The sequence below is a fragment of the Leptopilina boulardi genome, unplaced genomic scaffold, assembly GCF_019393585.1.
Source record: "Leptopilina boulardi isolate dan_hultmark-lab unplaced genomic scaffold, ZJU_Lbou_2.1 LbouV2_281, whole genome shotgun sequence".
Lineage (NCBI taxonomy): Eukaryota > Metazoa > Arthropoda > Insecta > Hymenoptera > Figitidae > Leptopilina > Leptopilina boulardi.
Genome location: NW_026137842.1, coordinates 474,545 through 497,819, shown reverse-complemented (window position 1 = coordinate 497,819; position 23,275 = coordinate 474,545). Strand labels below are relative to the sequence as shown.

The following is a 23,275-nucleotide window of genomic DNA, read 5'->3' as shown; positions in this document are numbered from 1 at the left end:
AAACGAATGCTAACTTCTTGATGCTATTTAAACTTCAAAAATACCTAACAAAGAAAAGTGCTTAACATCATTAAATTATATTTTCCAATCAAATGCAATTTATAAAATATAATTAATTATATGCTTTATGATTATTATCATGAATCATCTCAGGTGAATTTTCAAAAAAAGTGTAAATATATTTTTATTAAAAACGCGTTTTTCGTTGTTTTGAATCATTGGAAACATTCATTTTTTGTTGATAAAAAAATATTTGATTTTTGGACTTAGAAAATTTTGCTAATCGATCATGAGGGCGATCCATGCGGGCCCCTACGGTGGCCCTCATCTATTTTGCCATAAGTGTGAGTGTTATTTTCAAAAAAGTGTAAATATATTTTTATTAAAAACGCGTTTTTCGTTGTTCTGAATCATTATAAACATTAATTTTTTGGTGATAAAAAAATATTTGATTTTTGGACTTAGAAAATTTTGCTAATCGATCATGAGGGCGATCCATGCGGGGTCCCTACGGTGCCCCTCATGGATTCGCCATATGGATGAGCCCTCATGGGCCCCCGCCGGGGGCCCCGAACTCTTGAGGGCAAGATCGTGGCTTTTTCCACACGGGTAGTTTCACAAATAATATTAATATTAACATTGCAATATTATTTCAATGCCCTTTTAATTATGACACTAATTTAATAATAGAATTTAAAAATATTTCGTTGAAAACATTTTTAAATTTTCCTGCCATTCGTGTCAACTGATGACGACAAGGCTTGCAGCTTATAAAGACCCGAAAGTTACCCACCTTTAGGTTGTTGGTTAGGTTAGTAGTTAGGGTTCTGGGCTGTTGTGTTGCGCGTCCGGGTTCAATCCCCAGCTCCTCCAAATTTATTTCCGAAAATTGCGCCGTTAATGTTGGGGAAAAATAAAAGAAAGCGCAATAAGGGAAAAATAAATTTTTTTAATTTTACTTTTATTTAATAAATATTATAAAACATTTATAATAAACTTACCTTATAAAATTCACTGAAAACTTGTATTTTAATTTTACAGGAAATTTGCCTATATATCTTATTTAGAGTACTTTCCGGAGATAGTTTTAAAGAAATTCACAAAGCAAATTTCTGTAAAACTCAAAATTTAATATTTCCTAAACTTTTATCCACAATTTTTCGGCAAACTTAATCGGATAACTATCCTGAACTTCGCACCGCGAGTTATAAAACCGAGGACATATAGAGCTCGCCTGAACTTCCCCTGAAGCTCCCCAACTTAGTTTCCGAACTTAACACGGGGAACTCCCCGCGAAAAACGGTGCTGTCTGGGCACTTTTTTTTTTTCATCGAAAATAGTTGATTGTAGTTCCGACGATAGCAACGAGCTTACTTTTCAAGAAAATATGAAAAATTCAATTTTTCGATGACCTGAATTGGAGATATCGTGTCCGCCAATCACAAGTAGGGGCATTTTCAGGCGGCCATGACAGCAAGATAATCTATAATAAATAAGGAATAAATTTTTTTTAATAGTTTAAAACCCCTTCTTTTAGGTATAAAAAGTTTGAAGTAAATAAAATAAATTTTGTAATAAAAAAAAAATTTAAGGAAAGTCACTGAGATGTGGTACTGACCCCTTAAAATTATGGGCAAAAAACGATTTTTAAAAAGTTTTCTTATATGGAAATCACTGTTAACTTAAAAGTATCAAATTGCAACGAATTGATACTCAAAATGTGGATCAAATAAAAAATTGATACAGATTTTGGTCTCAATTTGATACACTTTGGTATAAATTTGATACTTTCAAGAAAACTGTGATGATGGGTAAGTCCACGTCAGAAATATCAGAATCTGCATGTGGTTCTTCGATTTTAATGATACTTGGTAAAATTATAGCTTTATATAAGAGCAATGTGTAAGTGAAAGGAATTTTTAAAATATCTAAAATTGTAGGAGTTATATATTACATTACCTTGGGGGTTCAAAAAGATTAATAATTAAAGAGAGTGAGAATTGCATCAGAATCACTCATCTTTGTTTATTGTCATGAAAAGAAGTATCCATCTCACCTTATAAGAGCGAGAACCTTATCAAATTTTTATATTCTTCTTTCAATGCATGTCTTTTGTTATCGTTGTCTCAAGTTTCCTAAACTATGGCCTGTGTATAAAAAGGAGCTTGATTCCAAAGGAGCTTCATTATGCTAATCATCACCTTAATAAAGACAGTGCCTTATTGTGAGTGCAGTGCTACGATTGATTATTAGTGCATTTTCGGTAATCGGTGAGCAAATTTTTTAGACTTTTATATTAATTTTTAATTATTAGAAAGTTTTTCCAGAATTTAATTTTTCTTAATTTTGTGATTTAGTTAAAATTTTGAAATTAAATTTCTTGAAGACCAAATTAAATAAACTTAATTAATTTAAAAAACAATTTTTTTTAAATTTAATTTAAAATCGGTGAGTAAATTTTTTTGGCTTTTAAATTCATTTAATTATTAGAAAGTTTTTTCAGAATAAAATTTTTCTTAATTTCATGATTTAGATAAAATTTGAAATTAAATTTCTTGAAAACCAATTTAATGAAACTTAATTAATTTTGAAAAAAAATTTAATTTAAATTAGTGACTTTGACTTTTAATTTAATTAGTTTATTGTATTATATTTTAACAATTTTTATTGTTCTTTATTTGAAATAGTTTATTATTGTACTTAACATGATTAAATTAAATAATTTTTTTCTTAAATTAAATTAAATTTTTTTTTGCTTTAAATATTTGTTATTAACAATATTTTTAAATTAATATTTTTACCCATTTTTTCTCATTTATTATTTAAGTTAGTTAATTTATATTTATATTAATTTTTTATTAATTCTTCAAGAAATTATTTTTGTGAGTGAACTTAATTATAAAAAATGACATTTTATTTTTGATTTATGGAAAAACCGTTTTTTAAATAATAGAAATACTTTAATATTTAAATAGATTAATAATACTGATTTTTTTAAAAATAAAATTAATTAATAACATTCTTATTTTAAAAATTTAACATGTAAATAAAATTAAATCTACTGATTTTTTAAAATTAATTATGCTCTGATTTTTCAAAAACTATTCAATATTTTTTTTTGCAGCATAGTGGATCAACTGCATCATTTTATTTGACCATCGCAATTCCCTCCGAATGGGTATAACCGAAAACTGATTTCCAAATGCTTCGCAACGTCTTAATGGTAGCAGTTGCTACATTCAACTACAATTTTTTAAAAGAAATGACTCCTGAGGATAGTGTATTTCTTCGTCATCAGCAATTGATTGTGCAAGTAGTGAAAACGGGAAACCAATCCTTCATTTTGCAAAGAAGACCGGATTTGGTGGTGCCACTCAACATCACTTGGCCGAAAACTAATGGTTTGGATAATATGAATTTCCAGCAATTAGAAATTGAAGTGACAGAGTGCACCGACAGGGATGTTATTGAAGATAGCAGGAGAATGGACGTTGTAAACCAGGGCATATTGGTAGTTGACGAACATGACAACGATGATGGTACGAACATGTCAAGCTCTAGTGATGAATCTATGGTAATTGACGAGGAGGAGAAAGTTGACGTTGAGAATGGGGATTCAATGGAAGTCAATGGTGAGCCAGACTCGACTGTTGATGAGATTGAAAAAGACGCAACTAAAGAAGGTAAAGAAGACATCATTGAAGGAAGCGAGAACGATATGGTTGTAGAAAAGGAGAGCGAGAACAATGAAACTGTAAAAGTAGAGCCAGAGACAGAAAATACTAATGTAGAGGAAGGAGCAAGCGTGAACGATACCACAGGCGGCACTAATGAAGAGGATTTAGTGAACATTAATATGAAAGAGCATTTGTCACATTTCATTTAAATTTTTCAAAATTGAAATTTTTTTTTTTAGTCTTTTACGTAGTGGTACAAAAAGAAATAATCTTTTTGTAATATTAAAAAAATTAAAATTTTTAAAATCTTTTTTAATCTTTTACGTAGTGGTTTCAAAAAGTATAATCTTTTGTAATGTTAAAAATTAAAAAATTTTTAGTTTTTACATAGTAGTTTCAAAAAGTATAATCTTTGTAATTATTTGTAAACAAATAAATTTGTAAACAAATAAAAATATTAAATAAAGAAAAAATTTTTAATAGCCTTTTGTTCTAATTAATTTGTTTGAAAGAGTTGCTATTAAAATTTTTAATAGCCTTTTGTTCTAATTAATTTGTTTGAAAGAGTTGCTATTAAAATTATTTATAATTAAACATATACATTTTTTAAAATTATAAATTTAAATTAAATGGAAATTACATATCACTCTCTTTCTAATTCAATTTTAATAAAAATTTAAAATATTGTGTAGGGATATTTGTTCATAAATAAAATTCAAAGATTGAGTTAAACAATAATTTTAATTTTTTGCTTTTTCAATACAAGTAAACTTTAAAGCGAAGCCTATTTACGGTGAGAAATACTATTATCGCATAAGACTTACTCATTCGCTTTCGGATGTTTTCTTAAATGACATTGTATATGTAACGTTATCTGATCGGTGGATGGCTGCTTCTCTACGCGTGCTATATATAATATCAACTAAAGGACCGGAAGTCTAAAAACTGACCTACATCAGATTCTTCGCAAGGTTGAGTAGCACAGAGTTTTTGATTAAATTATTTACTCATTTCATTTTAAAAGGCTGTTACGTTCAGAGCGAGAGCGAGGCTTTTAAATAGAATTTAATTATTTATCTTCACTTGAACCTATTGGCTATCAGGAAAGAATGTTCTATGTGTTAGTTCCTTGAAACTAACTTGAACCTATTAGAAAATCAGGAAAGAACGATTCTATGTGTGAATGAGAAGCAACTTGCACCTTTTTACAGGAAAGAGTTAGTGAAATTTTATACTATTAATATTAATTACAAATACGACAGTTAATCAACAAATTATTGACTCTAAGTGTTAATTGCTTCTCTTGCACCTTTTTAGGGGAAAGAAACTTGTTTCTAAGTGAAAAACAAAATAACTTGCACCTTTTTATGGGAAAGAATACAATAACTCGCGATTAAACTGAAGGGTCGCTCTACAATGATACTATCCGCACTGAACTACACCGGAACTTTTGACAATTACTCTTGATTTTACATGGGTTTATATAGGACTTTTGGTCCATGTATCGAGTGGGGAAAACCATTAGAGTAAGAGAGAACATGAATTTTGTGCTAAAACAGATCAGGGCACGTATTTTGCTAAAACTGTCTTAGGCACGTACGAGTTTTCTAAGAATTTATCTTTAATTATAATAGTGAATTAACTGCATTCAATCTTATAATCAATCAATAATTATTATAAAATTACTTGTATTGATTCATAATTGTAATAATAGTGTAAATAAATGTAATTATTTTATTGATCGCTTTATCGACTCATTTATCGATTGATTTATTGATTCATAGATTTATACACACAAACATGTTTACATCACACATGATTAATATCACATGTCTATGTTTACAACTCTATGCATTAAATTGATTATATTATTGATTGTCTTTTGTAGTCTTTAATTTTCTTTATAATTGACATTATATTTCGTCAGGTGCAGCTATGACATCATGTTTATGCTCGCGCTCGAGTTATACGTGATTCATAGTTCATTCGAAATCTACGTTCATTCAAAAGTTTATTCATTTTACTCCTTACTACACGTCATATTATATGATTTAAATAATATGAGTGAACGCATTCTTTCTATTTTTGAATTATTATTCATATAATTTAGATTGGTAATTTCCATCTCTTGATTGCGATTAATTACTTAAATAATTTATTAAAATAATAATAATTTATGAAAATTTGTAAAATTTAAAATATATCGGGATGTAACAAAGGCATTGGTGAGAATTACAGTAAAAATGTAATTTTATCTTTTAAAATTTATTATATTAAATTTATTTTGTTTTAGAATTAAATTTTTTTAAATTCAATAAATTATTAAATTTGAGAATTTAAAACTATAACTAATTATATTTAATTATAATATTAAAATATAATTTTAATATAATAATTATTTAATAATTATTTAATAATAATTAAATAATTCTATTCTTTATTTATTTATTATTTTTATTATATTAATTATTTTTATTTATTATATTAAATTTATCTTTTAATTTTACATAAAATCGTAATTTTTTAAATTTACATAAAATTGAAGTTTTTTAAATTTATAAATAATAATAATTAATAAAAATAATAATTAACTTACATATACCTTATACAATTTTTCTTACGATACCACTTAGTGGTTTATATTCTACAATGCGATCATGCAAAATCAAGCAATATGCTGAAGTGTTGGCGGGAAAATTTGCTCTCGATTCAAATTCTAAACGGATATCAACTGGTCCATTTTTTAGTGCCTCATTTTGTTTTGAACAATCAATTACAATTAAAGGAGCTGAGACTCTTTACCATAATAGATATGTTGAAAATTAGCATACATTTCATACAAAATAGAATATTGATTTCTAATAAAATTAAGATTCATATTACCATATGGATAACTTTGTGAATTTAAAAATAACTTTACATCAGATATATTACAATGGTCAAAATAGCTTGAATTTCGCGTAGTATTATTTTTCCTATCAGTTTGAAACCCTAATATAATAAATCTAGGTTTCTCCAATTGCGTTGAAGTCTTTACATTCCAAATATGTTTTTGAGTTAATGGTAATAAAGGATACTCATATAATTCCCAAGTTCTAAAACTAATAGGAATAGACAGATCTTTTTCTATATATTTTAACAATTTAAATTTTCGAGCGTCTGATAGTTTTATATACGGTAACATCCATTCAACTTTTTCAATTGAAATAATTGTAAACTCTTCAAGAGGTGCCACTTGGTTAACTGCATTTTAATCTGTTCTTGATCTTGTAAAAATGAGTTCATGTTTAGGGTTTACAATTATTTTTTGATAATCTTTGGCAAAGCCAAAAATCATATTTAGCGGAATACAAACGTCAAAATAACCTTCTGCATTTGTTAATGTTGCATCATTAACAAGTTCCAACCAACCAAGATTTTCTAGAAATTTACTTTGAGCAACATCAAATGAAACATAATTTTTCATTAAACTTGTAAGTGCTACATTTTTATTTTTATCAATTTCTACACCATTAAGCTCATATTTTGCTTCTTCAAATAAATGACAGACGCCATTTGAAACTATAGATGTGTTTACTACAGCTGTTCCATCATTTTTCAAGAGTCTTCCGGTGACATGAATTGTACTTTTACTCGGAAGTAGACACTGGTCTTGATTTTGCACAGTGATTCGAATTTCATCACTGTTATTGTATGTTGATGAGGTATATGGCTGCTGCGCATGCACTTCAAAATGTGCAATTGCTTCATCAAAAACAATTGGTTGTTCAATATTTAATAGTTCCTCGTCCATAACAAAAAACAATACGTTTATATACAAATACACAGACACAAGTACAAAATAATTTAAATCTTTTTAGCCTCTTTTTTTACAATTTTTAGGCCTAGATTTTTCAGGAGCTGCAGATTTTGAGGTGTTAATCGCTTCACAATTTTTCGTCGACTGAATTGTTTCTGACATGTCGTTTCAGTTTTATAACCAAAACCAACCTTGTTTTTATTGTTAAAAACAATACCCATTATCCATGAGACTTGATGTGTAATCTGATTGTTATAGTTTCTCCCCGAAAATTGACTATATTTCCGTCTTGATCAACAATTCGCACTTGAATATAATCTATTGTCTTGACGGAGACTGGCAGATAAATGACGTTACTTGGGACTTCCACTATTTTATATCCTGGTGGCACAACAGGAAAAAATTCATGAATTGTATGTACCTTTTCACCATTAATGTATGCGCCTGTAGTTTTGTTACACTCTACTCTTAATGCATTTATTCTAGTAATTGACACCGGTTGATCAGATTCATGGTATTCTCGAGATTTTAACTTCCGTGGGGAAAACCCTAACAAACTTCCAATAGAGTCTTTAGGTTTGAAATCAATTTCTTGATCGCAAAAAATTGTACATTTTAAAGTATTATTATTCGGTTTAATTTTTAAAGTAATTCCTTTGTTTTTCAAAATAATATGCAAAACTTGATCAATATCGTTAATTTCATAACTTCCTGTAGGTATAATAATTTCTTCATTTCCTACGTAAAATTTATTTTTTCCTATATCCACATTTGGAATAGAATGAAAGGATAAAAATTCAACAAGACCAAGTGTATAATTTTTAAAAGGAGACAATTCAATTGGTGGAAAGTATTAAGACTCTAAAATTGAAGAATTTCCAGACAGTGTTAAAATAATCGACTCGTTCATGGTGGTTTCAAATAATCAACTGACTCATAAAATAAAAATATCATTTATTTATATCAACTGAGTATATGTTAGATATATGTAATTGATTACATAAAAATTTAAGACATAAATGTCCACAGATAAATGTGTCATAATTTTGATATTTTTTATAATTATACATTACGTAATCTCCATTAAAATAACGAATAAGGTCTAAAGGTGGTCAAAGGTTGCCAAAACTATCAAAATAAACAATTTTATCTTGATTTTTTTTATAAGCACACCAATGTGTTCCTGGACCATCTTTGTCATCTAAATTTATTATTCCTGATTCATTTTTCCTGGGGCCAGTTATTGGCAGTTCATTACGCATAAAAACTCCTCGAAAATGTGGAATTTTTAATTGATTTACAAATTTAAATAAATCTACATCGGTTAATGGACGGTGAGGTAGCTTTACTTTAACTTTTTTTGAGCTTTTTTTTTAGTCCTCGTCCTTGCGTGTATGGTTTTAAATGAAGTCCTACTCTTTCCTTATAAGGTTTTAAATAGAGTCCTTTGCCCAAAGCAATTTCTTCCATTGCCTCATTATGACGTTTCTTTTCTTCAAATTGACGTTTTGCGGCACTTGCATCATTCACTGCTTTTGCGATACCAGCAGCGCCTCCTGCAAGTGCACCGGTCGCACTTAAACCCGCGAAAACTGGAATAAGGAAAGGTAAAACTCCCCCCACTTTTTTTGAAACGGGTAAAATTCGCGGCTTTTTTACTTTTCCCTTTCCACCAGCTTTTTTTACAGCTACTCGTGCGCCAAGCAGAGCAGATTTAATGACAGCATTCACATTACTGTCATTTGGATTCATTGTTTTTTTAGCTGCTGATACAATATTTTTTAATGTCGTAGATGGTCGTTTTTTACTCTTATTTAGACCCATACCCAATTTAGATTTTACTTTCATGGTGTTTGTTATTGCGTAAGCAGCAAGTTTTTCACCAGCACCAGCGGCTGGTGCGAGAACACGATTCCAAGCTTTTTCAGCGAGTACTTTATCAGCTTCGTTTCTAGCTTCAATATTTTCTCTATTTTTAGAATAAGCAATATCGTGTTCTTTACACGCAGAGTCTAGAGGATTAATTCCTTTGTCTCCACGGGCAAGTCTTTTAGCTAATTTTGTTCCTGGACCACAATATTGATACCCAGGAATATGCAACTCTACTGGTAAATTATTTATAATTTTGTTAATAAAACCTCTTCCACGTATTAACCCTTTCACTGTTCGCTTGCAACTAACTCGTTTCTTATCTGAATGCACAATCATATTCTTAAGACAGTTAAAAGTAGACTAAAAAAAATTTCTATATAAGTGACGTATTTATAGATTTTTATTTAGTTTAAGGAAAGATGGAGTTTGAAACACAACCAATGAAATTACCGGTAATTAATTTTGATACAGTTATACAAAAAAGTGACAAAAAAACCGTCATGGTAATTTATTACCAAGTAGTGTACGAGCAATATTTTGTGGCCCTTCCAACTGTGGAAAAACAAATGCTCTACTTGCGCTTTTAATTCATCCAAATGGACTAAGATTTGAAAATCTTTATGTATTTTCAAAAGTCTTTAAATCAACCAAAATATAAATTTTTAGAAAATGTTTTACAACCAATAGATGGTGTTGAATATTTTCCATTTACTGAGCATGCAGATGTTGTGGCTCCCAGTGAAGCACGACCTAACTCAATATTTATATTCGATGATGTCCGGTGTGAAAAGCAGGATAACATTAAAGCGTACTTTGCTATGGGTCGACACAAGGCCGTTGACTGTTTCTACTTGTGTTAGACATACGCTCGCATTCCAAAGCATTTGATACGAGATAATGTTAATCTATTAGTCATATTTAGGCAAGATGAAATGAACCTTAAACATATATATGATGATCATGTAAATACAGATATGCCATTTACGAGATTTAAAGAAATTTGTAATTCCTGTTGGAAAAATAATCATGATTTTTTAGTAATTGACAAAGATTGTGAAATTAAACATGGTAGATATAGAAAGTGTTTTGATTGCTTTATAATATTGGAGGATTAATATAATTAAATGACAGTACCTTTTTATACTTTGAATAAACAACATGCCTGCTTCACAGTTTAACAATTTGCAAAAGCAAAAAAACATTCTTGGTGAAATTGCTAAAGCAAGTGAAGCGATTCGACGAAAAACATCGATTAATAAAGTTGGGTAAAGAAGAAATTGAGCAATCTTTAAATACTACTTTTAAACCAATAGTCACTCCAATTCAAAAATTAGCTGATGAATTTGAAATCATTAAACATATTCGTCCACAAAAAATAAAAGTTAAAAATGAACAAGATTTTAAACAAGAGAATATTATTGATCCTAGTTTTAAAAATTCTTATGCAAGTTCGGAAATAAAAAATGAACAAGATGATGAAATGTCATTTAAAACTGCATCTTTTGATGACAGTATTGCACAAGATGATTTAACAACTCTAAATTCATCAACAAGTCTAGAGGCAAATTTTATAAATGATTATTTACACTTATTAGATAAAAAGAAAAAGGATCTGGACAATACATATGGGGTTCGAAAATTAGCCAAAGGAAGGTTAATGATTGGTGATTCACCAATAAATTTTGAAGAAAATAATATCATTATAAACAATTCAGTTTATCATGCAACAAAGGGTTTACTAGAACTTTTATTTAAAAAAACACCCCAAGAAAATTTCATAAGCTTTGACGATCGTGAAAATTATGCAAATATTGTCATTTCAACTAATGCTCACAAAAAGTATTATAAATCGGATGAAAATGTTCGTGAAAATAAAAGTTTAAAATTTCAAAATTTTATTGTGAAAAAATACCATCCCCAAAATCTGAAAAAAAGAGACAAGGAAAAGGCATAGTACCACAATATATGATTAATCAAGAAAATAAAAATATTGATTATATTTATTGGGATGATCCGAATGAACTAGTACACCGTTTACGATTACTTTTGGCGTCTCAAGCTGCCGGAAACTCCAGTCATAATAATGAAATAATTTCTATAATTGAAGAATTACGTGAAGCAAAAATTATTTATTAACCACGTTTTATAAATTTTAACTTCATTTGAAACATGAGTATCGACATATTCGGACGTCAGTTAAAGAACGCAGGGACCCCAAATCGCGGGCCTCCAGGACTCGGTATTAAATTTACATCTGATGGACACTTTAACATGGAAAATAAAAAATTATGCAACGTTGCCGATGCTCAAAGCAAAGGTGATGCAGTAAATTAAAATTTTGTTAACAGAATTATTGAAACTACAGCAAATGCCATCTATGATGTAATAGAAGCATTAAAAACCGATAATAATGTTAGAATTTCCACATTGGAAGATACAGCAACAAGATTTTTCGAAAATCTTAAATCGCATATTGAAAGAAATATAGAGTTGTTGTCCATGAAAGAGACCATTTCTATTTTGGACAGCAGACTACAAGCACTCGAAAAGAATCAACCTTTGTGAAAATGGAAAACAAAAAAGCTCAGTTGCTGAAAAAATTGCACAAACCAGTCAGAAGAAATTATAAACGAAGAAATGTTGACATTCGGGGAATTGATGAGACTTGGCAAGCTGATCTCGTTGAAATGCAATCTTACGCGCGAGAAAATAAGGGCTACAAGTATATGTTAACTGTCATTGATGTATTCTCCAAGTTTGCCTGGGCTGTTCCCGTAAAGTCCAAAAAGGGTGAAGATGTGACTGCGGCAATGAAATCGGTTCTTATCAAAGGACGCGTTCCAAGAAATTTACAAGTAGATAATGGAAAAGAATTTTATAATTCTCATTTTAAAAATCTTATGTTAGTTTATAAAATTAATATGTATTCTACTTTTAGTCATTTAAAGGCATCAATTTGTGAACGTTTTAATCGTACTTTAAAAAATAAAATGTGGATGAAATTTAGTTTGAATGGAAATTTTAAGTGGATTGACATTTTCAGTGACTTAATAAATGTGTATAATAATACTAAACATCGAACTATTAAAATGAAACCAAAAGATGTAAATATTTAAAATGCGAGACATTTATTATTAAATGTATTTAAAAAAAATTGTATAGAAAATAAACAAATAAGGAAATTTAAAATTGGAGATAAAGTGCGCATAAGTAAATATAAACATATTTTTGAAAAAGGCTATACTCCAAATTGGACTACAGAAATATTTAATGTAAGCTGTGTAAAAAATACAAATCCACCAACTTATCTTTTAAAAGATTATCAGGAAAATCCAATCTCTGGATCCTTTTACGAGCAAGAACTTTCTAAAGTTAAATATACTGATACTTATTTAATTGAAAAAATACTTAAAAAACAAGGATCCAAAGTACTTGTAAAATAGTTAGGTTTCGATAATACACATAATAGCTGGATAAATAAATCTGAATTGTAATAACTTTTATTTGTAATAAAACATATTTATTTGTTTATACAAGTTGTTTACATTAAACAAATTCCAATATTACTTATTTTAGGTATTAGTTCAAAAATTTCTTTTGACAAGTGTTTTAAATTAAAAGTAATAATATCAACAAATAATGTCTTTAATTCCAAATTTGATATAATATCGATTTTTCTTTCAAGTTTTTTAATTAAATTTTTATAATTTTTTTGAATAAAAATTTGAATTTCTTTTTCACTTTGTAACGAAAGCATTGTATTTAAAATATTAATTTGAATCGAAAGTATTTTATCAGCTTATTATTTCATATTATTTCAATGCATGAATATATATATCTATACGGTTGAGCTCTCAGCTCGACAGCCAGGAGGAGAGTACCGAGCGCGCATACTTTGCCGCGCAGCACGTGGTCTCTCTCACTCGCGCCATAGCTCCCAGTAGAAACGTCAAGCGGTATATACTTGCTTGCACGTACAATTTCCTCAGTTCGCCGTCGACCGGACTCGAGGCACATCTCGAGGCTGGACGACAGCAGCTCTCTCCTTTCCTCCTATTCTCTTCCTTTCTTATCTATCGCCGAGGGTGAGGTACGTCTCTCCCGAGGAATGAGATCATCCTCCCCAGGGCAGGCGGACCACAGGTACATCTGTGCTGCTAGCCCTGCCTACCTCATCCTCGAGGACGGTATCTCAGGTACATCTGGGGCCGACCTGGTGGATGTATTCCTGCAGAAGGAGTAGTACTCAGGTACCTTGGTACAAGAGTAACTCCCTTCGCCCTCCATCTTTTCTTACCTGCCGCGCAAGGTCTGACCAGGGGTACATCCGTGGAAGGCTGACGCGATCCTGACCCGCCATTTCCTGGAGAACCGACTCTGTGAGGACGAGGTACATCTCGTTCTTCACCGAGTTGATGCACCAGGTATTACTCTTCGACTAAAGGTACATCTTGAGGGAAGAGTAACCTGTATCTTTCCCCCTCTCTCTCCTTCCGCACTAGCTTCGCGTAGAGCATGAATGTCGTACGGAAACGGCATCTAGAAATCCTGATTAAGAAATCTCTAGTCGTGCACGAAACCTAGTTTTCGCTCGTCTCGTAGCTAGGGGCGTATTCTAGAACCTCCCTCGCGGAATTTATTATTGAGCATTTCACCCCGGGAAAATTACAAATGGCGAGAACTAAATATTGTCTTTTTACAGTATTGCGGCGGATCAAATGCAGCTCGATGCAGCACCATAGCGGCGTACCGTCTCGCTTCTTTTCTCTCTCTTTCCTTTATTCCCTCACCATTTCTAAATTCTTCTTCATCTCACTTCTCTCTACATTCTTTATTCTTTTCCACTTCTTTCATTTAGATTTAAGCTAGTTAGTTAGTTTTACATTTATTTTTTTACTATTGTTAATTTAGTTAGTTTAGGATTTTCTATTTTTTTGTATTTTTATATATTTTTTATGAGAGTTAATCAAGCAGCCATATTTTTTAGTCATTATTTTTATTGTTATTTCTTTTATTGTTTATTGTTTCTTTCTTACATTTGTTTAAATAAAACTGCTTTCGAAGGTTTAAATTATCGCTTCGTTACTGACTTTACCTACCTGCATATCACGATAATACTATTTTATACTTTTTATAAGAGAGCAAAGAACTCAAGAGTTCCTAAAATTTAAGACCCGGACTCATCCGGCGAGCAAATCCTTTGGCTCAAAATTCAGATCATTACATGGCGCCCGAACAGGGACTTAAAATTTTTTTTTTGCTCTCTCGGTTATACTAAGTTTAAAAAAAAATATATAGAGAAAAATTGGTATTTTGTGATATCAGGGTGGAAGAAAAGTACAATTAGTTCTCGTCATCGCGAGGGCGCTGTTGTCGATACTAGAGTGGGGATGGGTGGTTAAGGAATATAAAGACCGCGTTTAAAGAAAAAGGCGTAATCGATCAGTACCACTCATCGAAAACACTAAAATTTTTTTTTGTAAAGCAAGAAAGAAGAAGAAGACAGCATGTACTCTCCGGACACCGAGAACTGGGTCTATCAGACCATCCGTAGAATCCAAAAATGGTTCCCCGGCTACCACGCGTACGAGGTCCTCTGTCGAGTTGAGGCAGCCCAAAAGAGATTAAAGATCTCTACTCACCTTTTGAAACACGTATTCCCCGACATGATCGTCGGTGAAGACCTAGTTGCCCAAAAAGAAAGTATCTTAAAATTAACAAAAGATGAGCAAAAGGACTTCCTTGAGACCTGCTTCTTTAATCGTCGCCCGATTGACCTCGGCACCCTGACTAGCATAGTGTGTAGTCTAACTCAACCCTACGACCGTACTAAGAACTGTTGGCGCTGTGGTCAACGAGGACATCGCCGCGCGGATTGTAAAAACCCCCAAAAACAATTTTGTTATATCTGTGGTGTCGGCCCTATTTGGGCCCGATACTGCTGCTTAAGAGTAAGAAAATAAATTTTTTTTTTTTTCTTCTCTTTCTCGGGTAAGGCTAGATGCCCGAATACCCCCCCCATTTCCATCTTCTGGGAGGAGAAAGGGACCGATCTACTAGTATAAAAAGAGCAACAGATCATCCCTCATCACATTTATTCACTTAAAGTCATTGAGTAAACACCTTAACAAAATCTTACGCTTCCAATTTCTTTTAACCATTCAAAATGGGAGTAAAATGGATATACGGTTTATCGAAGAGCGACTTAATCGCGCAGATGGAAAGCTTCCGGATCGATACCAGTGGAACACTAGCAGAGCTTCGACAACGCTTTGTAGCATTTGTAAAAACACAACTGGAATTGCTGCATAAAACTAGGGATCCAGAAGGATACAAAGAAGATGAAGATATCTCTCGAGACACTTCCGCACTAGAAGATCCGAATTTGATCAACAACTTCACACCTGGCTCGCAACATCAACCTACAGCACCACTACAAGAACAAATAGAACAGGTAGACATCGAACTAAATCATCAATTTAGACTACCTGGAACATCTAGAACATCATCACCACATGAGGGCTATTCTGATACCTTTGTGCTGGAAAGGATGAGAAAATGGGGTTGTCAGTTTTATGGCAAAGATGTCTACACATTTTTAGAACGTGTAGAAGAATTACAGGCCGCATACGGATTTACGGACCAACAACTATTGAGAGGATTTCCGGAATTGTTAAAAGACGATGCCCAACTTTGGTATCGCAACGAGATAAGATATATTAGAACCTATGAAGAATTAAAATCAGCTCTAAGAAAATTTTATCTCTCTCCGAGCGAATTCAGACACCTGGAATCGCAAATAGTAAGGAAACTCCAAACTAAAGCAGAATCTATAAGAGAATTTTCAACTGCCTTGAGGACCATGATGAGGAGACATGGAGGTTATGACATTGTTCGGGAAATAGATACCATCTATTGGAACATGCAACCAAAGTATAGATTGCATATAAGGAGACACGAATTAGACTCTGTAAATACCTTAATTCAGAGAGTTGAAGAAATCGCGGAGATCCTACAAACAGTCAACGCCAAGGAATCAGCTTATCAACCAGTAGCAGAGATTTCCAAACCATATGATCCAAAAAAGGATTGCTGGCGCTGTGGGAAATCAGGTCATCGACGCATGAGTTGCAGGAGCAGGCCAAAGAAGTTTTGTTCATTTTGTGGAAAGGACAACATATTAACCAGAGATTGCCAGTGTGAGAAGCCGGGAAACGCAAAAAAGGTCGAACAATCGGAGTAAGTTCGACCTTATCATCTCCCGACTCCAGAATCTTCATCAACTGTAAATGTGAAGATCTAACCATCCCAGCCCTAGTGGATACAGGAGCAGCAGGCTCATTTATAGACATCCACACAGCAAATACTTTAATTGCTCAAGGGGGAGTCGCAAACTTAGAAGAAATTATTGTGGCCTTAGCAAATGGCACACAATACACAGTTAAAACAAGTTTTGACATGAAGATCGCAGCAGGGAAAACCAAGGTAAAACATAAGTTCTTGGTATTACCTGGTTTATCTCAACCAATGCTCATAGGTATGGATTTGTTAAAAAAATTCAACTTTTCTCTACTAATTAACAATCAAGATATACGATTGTTAACTAACTCGTTTAAAGTTGATATTTGCGAAATTGGAACATCAGGGTTAACAACATTGGACAAGGATCAAGAAAAGGAATTAAACACCTTTATTGAAAAACAGAAACTTTTATTCGCAAACATAAAAGGACAAACTCCACTCCTGAAACATGAAATTCGCCTGGAAGAATCCACACCAATTAAGCAACGTTACCAGCCAAGAAATCCAGCAACACAGGAACTTATGCGTCAAGAAGCCCTGGAAATGTTAAAACAAAAAGTAATTAGAAAATCTCGAAGCCCTTGGAGCTCACCAGTAGTGCTAATTAAAAGGAAAAATGGAAAACTACGATTTTGCATTGACTTTCGCAAACTAAACAAAGTAACAAAAAAAGATGCTTACCCCCTCCCCCGCATAAATAGTATATTGGACCAATTAAAAGGTGCCAAATACTTATCTACGCTTGATTTAAAGAACGGGTATTGGCAAGTTGAGTTAACCGAAGATAGTGCACCCCTTACAGCCTTCACAGTAGCAGGATTGGGATTATTTGAATTTGTAGTCATGCCCTTTGGACTACATTCCGCACCAGCAACATTTCAACGACTCATCGATCTAGTAATTCCCGCTGAACTAGCTCCAAACGTCTTTTCATATCTCGATGATATCGTTATTACCTCGGAAACATTCGAATCACATCTCAAACTCCTAGAAGAAGTATTTGTAAGATTAAGTGAAGCCAAACTAGTACCTAACTGGGAAAAATGTTTTTTCGCCAGAACCCAACTCACTTACCTCGGACATCTAATAGATAAAGATGGACTGCATCCCGACCCCGATAAAGTCGACGCCATTTTGAAACTACCACCTCCAACCAACCTGAAAGAGCTGAGAAAATTTTTGGGTATGGTATCGTGGTACCGTCGATTTGTTAAAGACATTTCTGTATTAATGTCCCCCCCTAATTGATTTGTTAAAAAAGAAGACAACTTGGAATTGGAATGAAGAAAAACAAGCAGCTTTCGACAAGATAAAAAAAACATTAACTGAAGCACCAGTATTAGCCTGTCCCGACTGGTCGCAGACATTTTATTTACAAACTGATGCCAGCCTGGAAGGTCTCGGAGCGGTTTTGACTCAGAAAATTGGAACTTCTGAAGTTGTTATCGCCTATGCCAGCCGAACTTTAAATTCATCTGAAAAAAACTACTCAGCAACGGAGTTAGAATGCCTAGCTGTAAAATGGGGCATTTGGAAAATGAGACACTATCTAGAAGGCTACCATTTTATAGTTGTCACTGATCACCAAGCTCTCAAATGGCTGAACAGCATCATCACTCCGTCAGGAAGACTCGCAAGATGGATTATGGAATTGGCACAATGGGACTTCGAGGTGCAATATAAGAAAGGTTCCGAAAATTGTCTCCCAGATTACTTGTCAAGATTGCCCCTAGCAGTTTCTACAATTGACAAACAACCATCTTGTCAATGGTACCAACGCCAATTTAAAACAACCTCCGAGAATCCAGAAAGAAATCCAGACTACAAAATTGAAGATGGAAAATTATTTCACCATATACTTCACTCGCTGGACTTCAAAGACACACCCTACGAAGATCAATGGAAGTTGTGTATCCCGAAAGAAGATAGAGAGAAAATCTTACACAAAGTACACGACGAAACAACAGCTGGACATTTGGGTGTTGCTAAAACTTTAGCTAGACTTGGAGAATTTTTTTTCTGGCCTGGAATGCTTCGTGATGGAGCCGAATATGTAAGAAACTGCCAGAATTGTCAACGTAATAAAAGCACACAACAGGCTGCAGCAAATTTAATGCATGCAACCTTCGTAGAAAATCCGTGGGAAATGATTTCTATCGACTTCGTCGGACCACTGCCTAGAACAACCTCAGGAAATTCAATTCTTTGCGTAATACAAGATCGATTTACAAAGTGGATTGAATTGAAACCTTTAAGAAAAGCAACTTCAGTATTAGTTATTTCAACATTAAAAGAAATTTTCTATCGCTATGGTTGTCCTAAAAAAATTGTCTCGGATAATGGTAGACAATTTATTAGCAAAGAATTCAAATCTTTCTTGGAAGATTTTGGTATAATTCATCGCCTTACGCCACCCTACTCACCACAATGCAATCCAGTAGAAAGAGTAAATAAAGTAGTAAAGACGATGATTAGACAATACCTTGACGCTAAGAAACCGGACTGGGACCGCCATCTGTTGGAACTTCAATTTGCTTACAACACGGCCAAACACACTTCGACCGGTTTCACACCTGCCTATCTTACCGCCGGCCGAGAGTTTCTCCCACCAGGCTTTCAAGACACGCGCTTGAATTCAAACACAACCACCGCTTCAAGGACAAGGATAGAAAAACTTCAAAATGCCCTCGAATTAGTTAGAATTAACCTTGCCAAAAGTTTCAAAACTCAACAAAAACACTACAATTTACGAAAAAGAGAATGGAAACCCAATGTAGGAGATAAGGTTTTTAAAAGAAATTTTCATTTGTCAAACAAAATGAAAAAAGAAAATGCGAAATTATTAGAAAAGTTTAGTGGCCCATTTACAATAAAGAAAAAAATTTCTCCAGTAATCTATGATGTTGTAAATGAACAGGGGAAAATTTTTCGTCATGTTCATTTAAAGGACCTGAAGAACTTCATTGACGACATTTCCAACCAATAATATAATTTCCCCCCAAAATTCTAAAGTCAAAGACCTCTAAAGAAAAATAAATCTTATTTCTTAGAATTAGGTGTATAGTTCCTCAAAGTCACCCGCGATGGAAACATTGAAACGCTTAGCACAGCTCGAGCGCGAGAAAATAAAAGAAGACGCGTTAGATATGAACAATTTGAATATTTCAATATACGAATTCGACATCGCCTATCAAAAAATGTTTGATGAAAAAAAATCGGTAATTGATATAATTAAACCACCTGAAAAAATTATCGCTCCACTACAACCCTATTCAGGTCGAATTACTGAAAAGTGTAAAGTCGTAGCCCCTACACAAAAACTACCACGTTTCCAACTCGCAAGAAAAATCGTTGAAATACCCCCGTCCATCCATAAAGGAAATTTCGAAAACTCCATGCTGAACATTTGCAAAAAAGAAGAAGAAAAAATTAATACAGAAAAGAACGAAAAAATTAAGAAAAAAATCCAAAACTCAAAATTACCCATATTAAGCATCCCCAAGTTAATTGTACCCGTGAAACCTACACCAAAAAAGAATGGAAAAATTACCAAACGAACCCCAACACATCTCTCCTCGATGAAATTAACTGCAAAAAAGAAAATAATTAAACAAATGAGAAGCCCGAAGAAAATTAACTCGATACACACCGCACCTAAAAAAGAAGAACCGCAAATTATTAAAAAGAAAAAAACCAACAAACCGAAAATTACTTCTGACGTTCTACTTACCACCCCAATAATCGTGAAGAAGAATAAACCTTCGCCTAAACCACTTTCTTCAGATTGCCCGAAATCGTTTGAAGAATTGTTCAACAGTTTACAAGACACAATCAACGAAGTCGACTTGAACAATAACGCAGCCGTAAATTCCAAGGAAAATCCAATTCCCCTAGTCAAAGAACTCTCCAAACTGCCCTTTAAAATCTCTAAACTTCCTGGAGGACCATGGATTAAAGTTCCGATTGGCCCCGCTCGTTATCGGTTGCCCGTCAACGATGGCAAGTGGATTTTACGCTTGGAGAGAACCAACGGATTCATTAAAAGAGCCAGAAAAATTTTGTAAGTGGTACTGAAAATTTTTTTTTTTTTTTTTTCTTTTTTTTCAATATTTTTGCGTATCACATTCCCCAAGACGCTCATTAGAATTCGCTTTTTTTAGTAGGGGGGATGTAACGAAAGCATTGTATTTAAAATATTAATTTGAATCGAAAGTATTTTATCAGCTTATTATTTCATATTATTTCAATGCATGAATATATATATCTATACGGTTGAGCTCTCAGCTCGACAGCCAGGAGGAGAGTACCGAGCGCGCATACTTTGCCGCGCAGCACGTGGTCTCTCTCACTCGCGCCATAGCTCCCAGTAGAAACGTCAAGCGGTATATACTTGCTTGCACGTACAATTTCCTCAGTTCGCCGTCGACCGGACTCGAGGCACATCTCGAGGCTGGACGACAGCAGCTCTCTCCTTTCCTCCTATTCTCTTCCTTTCTTATCTATCGCCGAGGGTGAGGTACGTCTCTCCCGAGGAATGAGATCATCCTCCCCAGGGCAGGCGGACCACAGGTACATCTGTGCTGCTAGCCCTGCCTACCTCATCCTCGAGGACGGTATCTCAGGTACATCTGGGGCCGACCTGGTGGATGTATTCCTGCAGAAGGAGTAGTACTCAGGTACCTTGGTACAAGAGTAACTCCCTTCGCCCTCCATCTTTTCTTACCTGCCGCGCAAGGTCTGACCAGGGGTACATCCGTGGAAGGCTGACGCGATCCTGACCCGCCATTTCCTGGAGAACCGACTCTGTGAGGACGAGGTACATCTCGTTCTTCACCGAGTTGATGCACCAGGTATTACTCTTCGACTAAAGGTACATCTTGAGGGAAGAGTAACCTGTATCTTTCCCCCTCTCTCTCCTTCCGCACTAGCTTCGCGTAGAGCATGAATGTCGTACGGAAACGGCATCTAGAAATCCTGATTAAGAAATCTCTAGTCGTGCACGAAACCTAGTTTTCGCTCGTCTCGTAGCTAGGGGCGTATTCTAGAACCTCCCTCGCGGAATTTATTATTGAGCATTTCACCCCGGGAAAATTACAAATGGCGAGAACTAAATATTGTCTTTTTACAGTATTGCGGCGGATCAAATGCAGCTCGATGCAGCACCATAGCGGCGTACCGTCTCGCTTCTTTTCTCTCTCTTTCCTTTATTCCCTCACCATTTCTAAATTCTTCTTCATCTCACTTCTCTCTACATTCTTTATTCTTTTCCACTTCTTTCATTTAGATTTAAGCTAGTTAGTTAGTTTTACATTTATTTTTTTACTATTGTTAATTTAGTTAGTTTAGGATTTTCTATTTTTTTGTATTTTTATATATTTTTTATGAGAGTTAATCAAGCAGCCATATTTTTTAGTCATTATTTTTATTGTTATTTCTTTTATTGTTTATTGTTTCTTTCTTACATTTGTTTAAATAAAACTGCTTTCGAAGGTTTAAATTATCGCTTCGTTACTGACTTTACCTACCTGCATATCACGATAATACTATTTTATACTTTTTATAAGAGAGCAAAGAACTCAAGAGTTCCTAAAATTTAAGACCCGGACTCATCCGGCGAGCAAATCCTTTGGCTCAAAATTCAGATCATTACAACTTCGAAGATTTTTATACCACAAAATTTCTGCAAGAGATTTCACAATTAAACTGTACACTTTTTTGAAACGGATAGAAGATAAATATTCAAAACGCTCATCAAAACAAGGAACAAGATTTTCTAAAATTTTAAATGATGTTTTCTTCATAATAAATGGATAACACAATTTTTCATTTCTCTTATCTTCCAGTGTAACAGTATTTTCTCCAAGAAAAACTCCAAAACGGATTTGAAAATTTCCAAAAGTAATAGTTTCCATGGGTGTTTCATTTCCATTAAAATAAGATGAAATAGTTTCCATGTGACATGTAAAACAAATCCAGTCTTGAAAATTGAATGAAAAATTGCTTCGTGGATGACTTGACATAAATTTTAAAACACTGCACAATCCTCCATTACTTTTAAAATGCACTCCGATTGTAACTTGTTTAGTGAACGAGGAGTTTAAATTAAATGTGCTTGAAAGAAGCAGTTGATTTCTTGGCATATACGACATGTTGTTTTTACAATTCAATAAACTCAATATGATTGTAAGCTCCACCAAGATATTTGAGTCCCAATTGACTGTTTGCAGCCAACTCTTTTAAATGGGAAAGCAGATGCTCGTCTTCACTAATGACATCGAAAATTCTTTTGGGTAAAAACACCGCAAATTGTTTTTCAATATCCACAACAATTCGAGAACCAAATCTGGTTCTTACGAGGTGAAGATCAGAAATAGAGTAGGTTGCATTCACTTCCAGTTCATTCAATTTTTTCTTTTCAAGGTAATTGTTTCCTTTGCCAGCCAGGTTTAACTTTTCAAAATTCATTTTTTATTAAATTTTAAGTTTTTCAAATTTCTTTGACAAATCACAGTAATTTTGAGAAGTAGAACGAGATTGTTCTTTAAGAATTAATTTTTCAAAACTTTTTCTTAAATCGTTACACGATCGAGAATCTTGAATTGCTTTATTCAAACTCTGCTAAAAT

At 33.2% G+C, this 23,275-nt stretch overlaps 3 protein-coding genes across 3 annotated transcripts; 2 read left to right on the top strand and 1 right to left on the bottom strand.

Moving 5' to 3' along the window:
• Positions 1 to 2,191: 2,191 nt before the first annotated feature.
• Positions 2,192 to 3,925, top strand: LOC127282125 (uncharacterized). Its single transcript, XM_051306209.1, has 2 exons — positions 2,192 to 2,270; positions 3,125 to 3,925. Exon 2 carries the CDS (start codon positions 3,203 to 3,205, stop codon positions 3,884 to 3,886), a length of 684 nt encoding a protein of 227 aa, XP_051162166.1. The 5' UTR covers positions 2,192 to 2,270; positions 3,125 to 3,202; the 3' UTR covers positions 3,887 to 3,925.
• A 3,002-nt stretch (positions 3,926 to 6,927) lies between these two features.
• LOC127282140 (uncharacterized) lies at positions 6,928 to 7,470 on the bottom strand. Its single transcript, XM_051306241.1, has one exon. The coding sequence runs from the start codon at positions 7,468 to 7,470 to the stop codon at positions 6,928 to 6,930; it is 543 nt and encodes a 180-aa protein (XP_051162198.1).
• A 2,297-nt stretch (positions 7,471 to 9,767) lies between these two features.
• On the top strand, positions 9,768 to 11,913 carry LOC127282139 (uncharacterized). The gene is made up of 4 exons (XM_051306239.1): positions 9,768 to 9,800; positions 10,571 to 10,901; positions 10,944 to 11,187; positions 11,697 to 11,913. Exons 1-4 carry the CDS (start codon positions 9,768 to 9,770, stop codon positions 11,911 to 11,913), a joined length of 825 nt encoding a protein of 274 aa, XP_051162196.1.
• Positions 11,914 to 23,275: the final 11,362 nt, after the last annotated feature.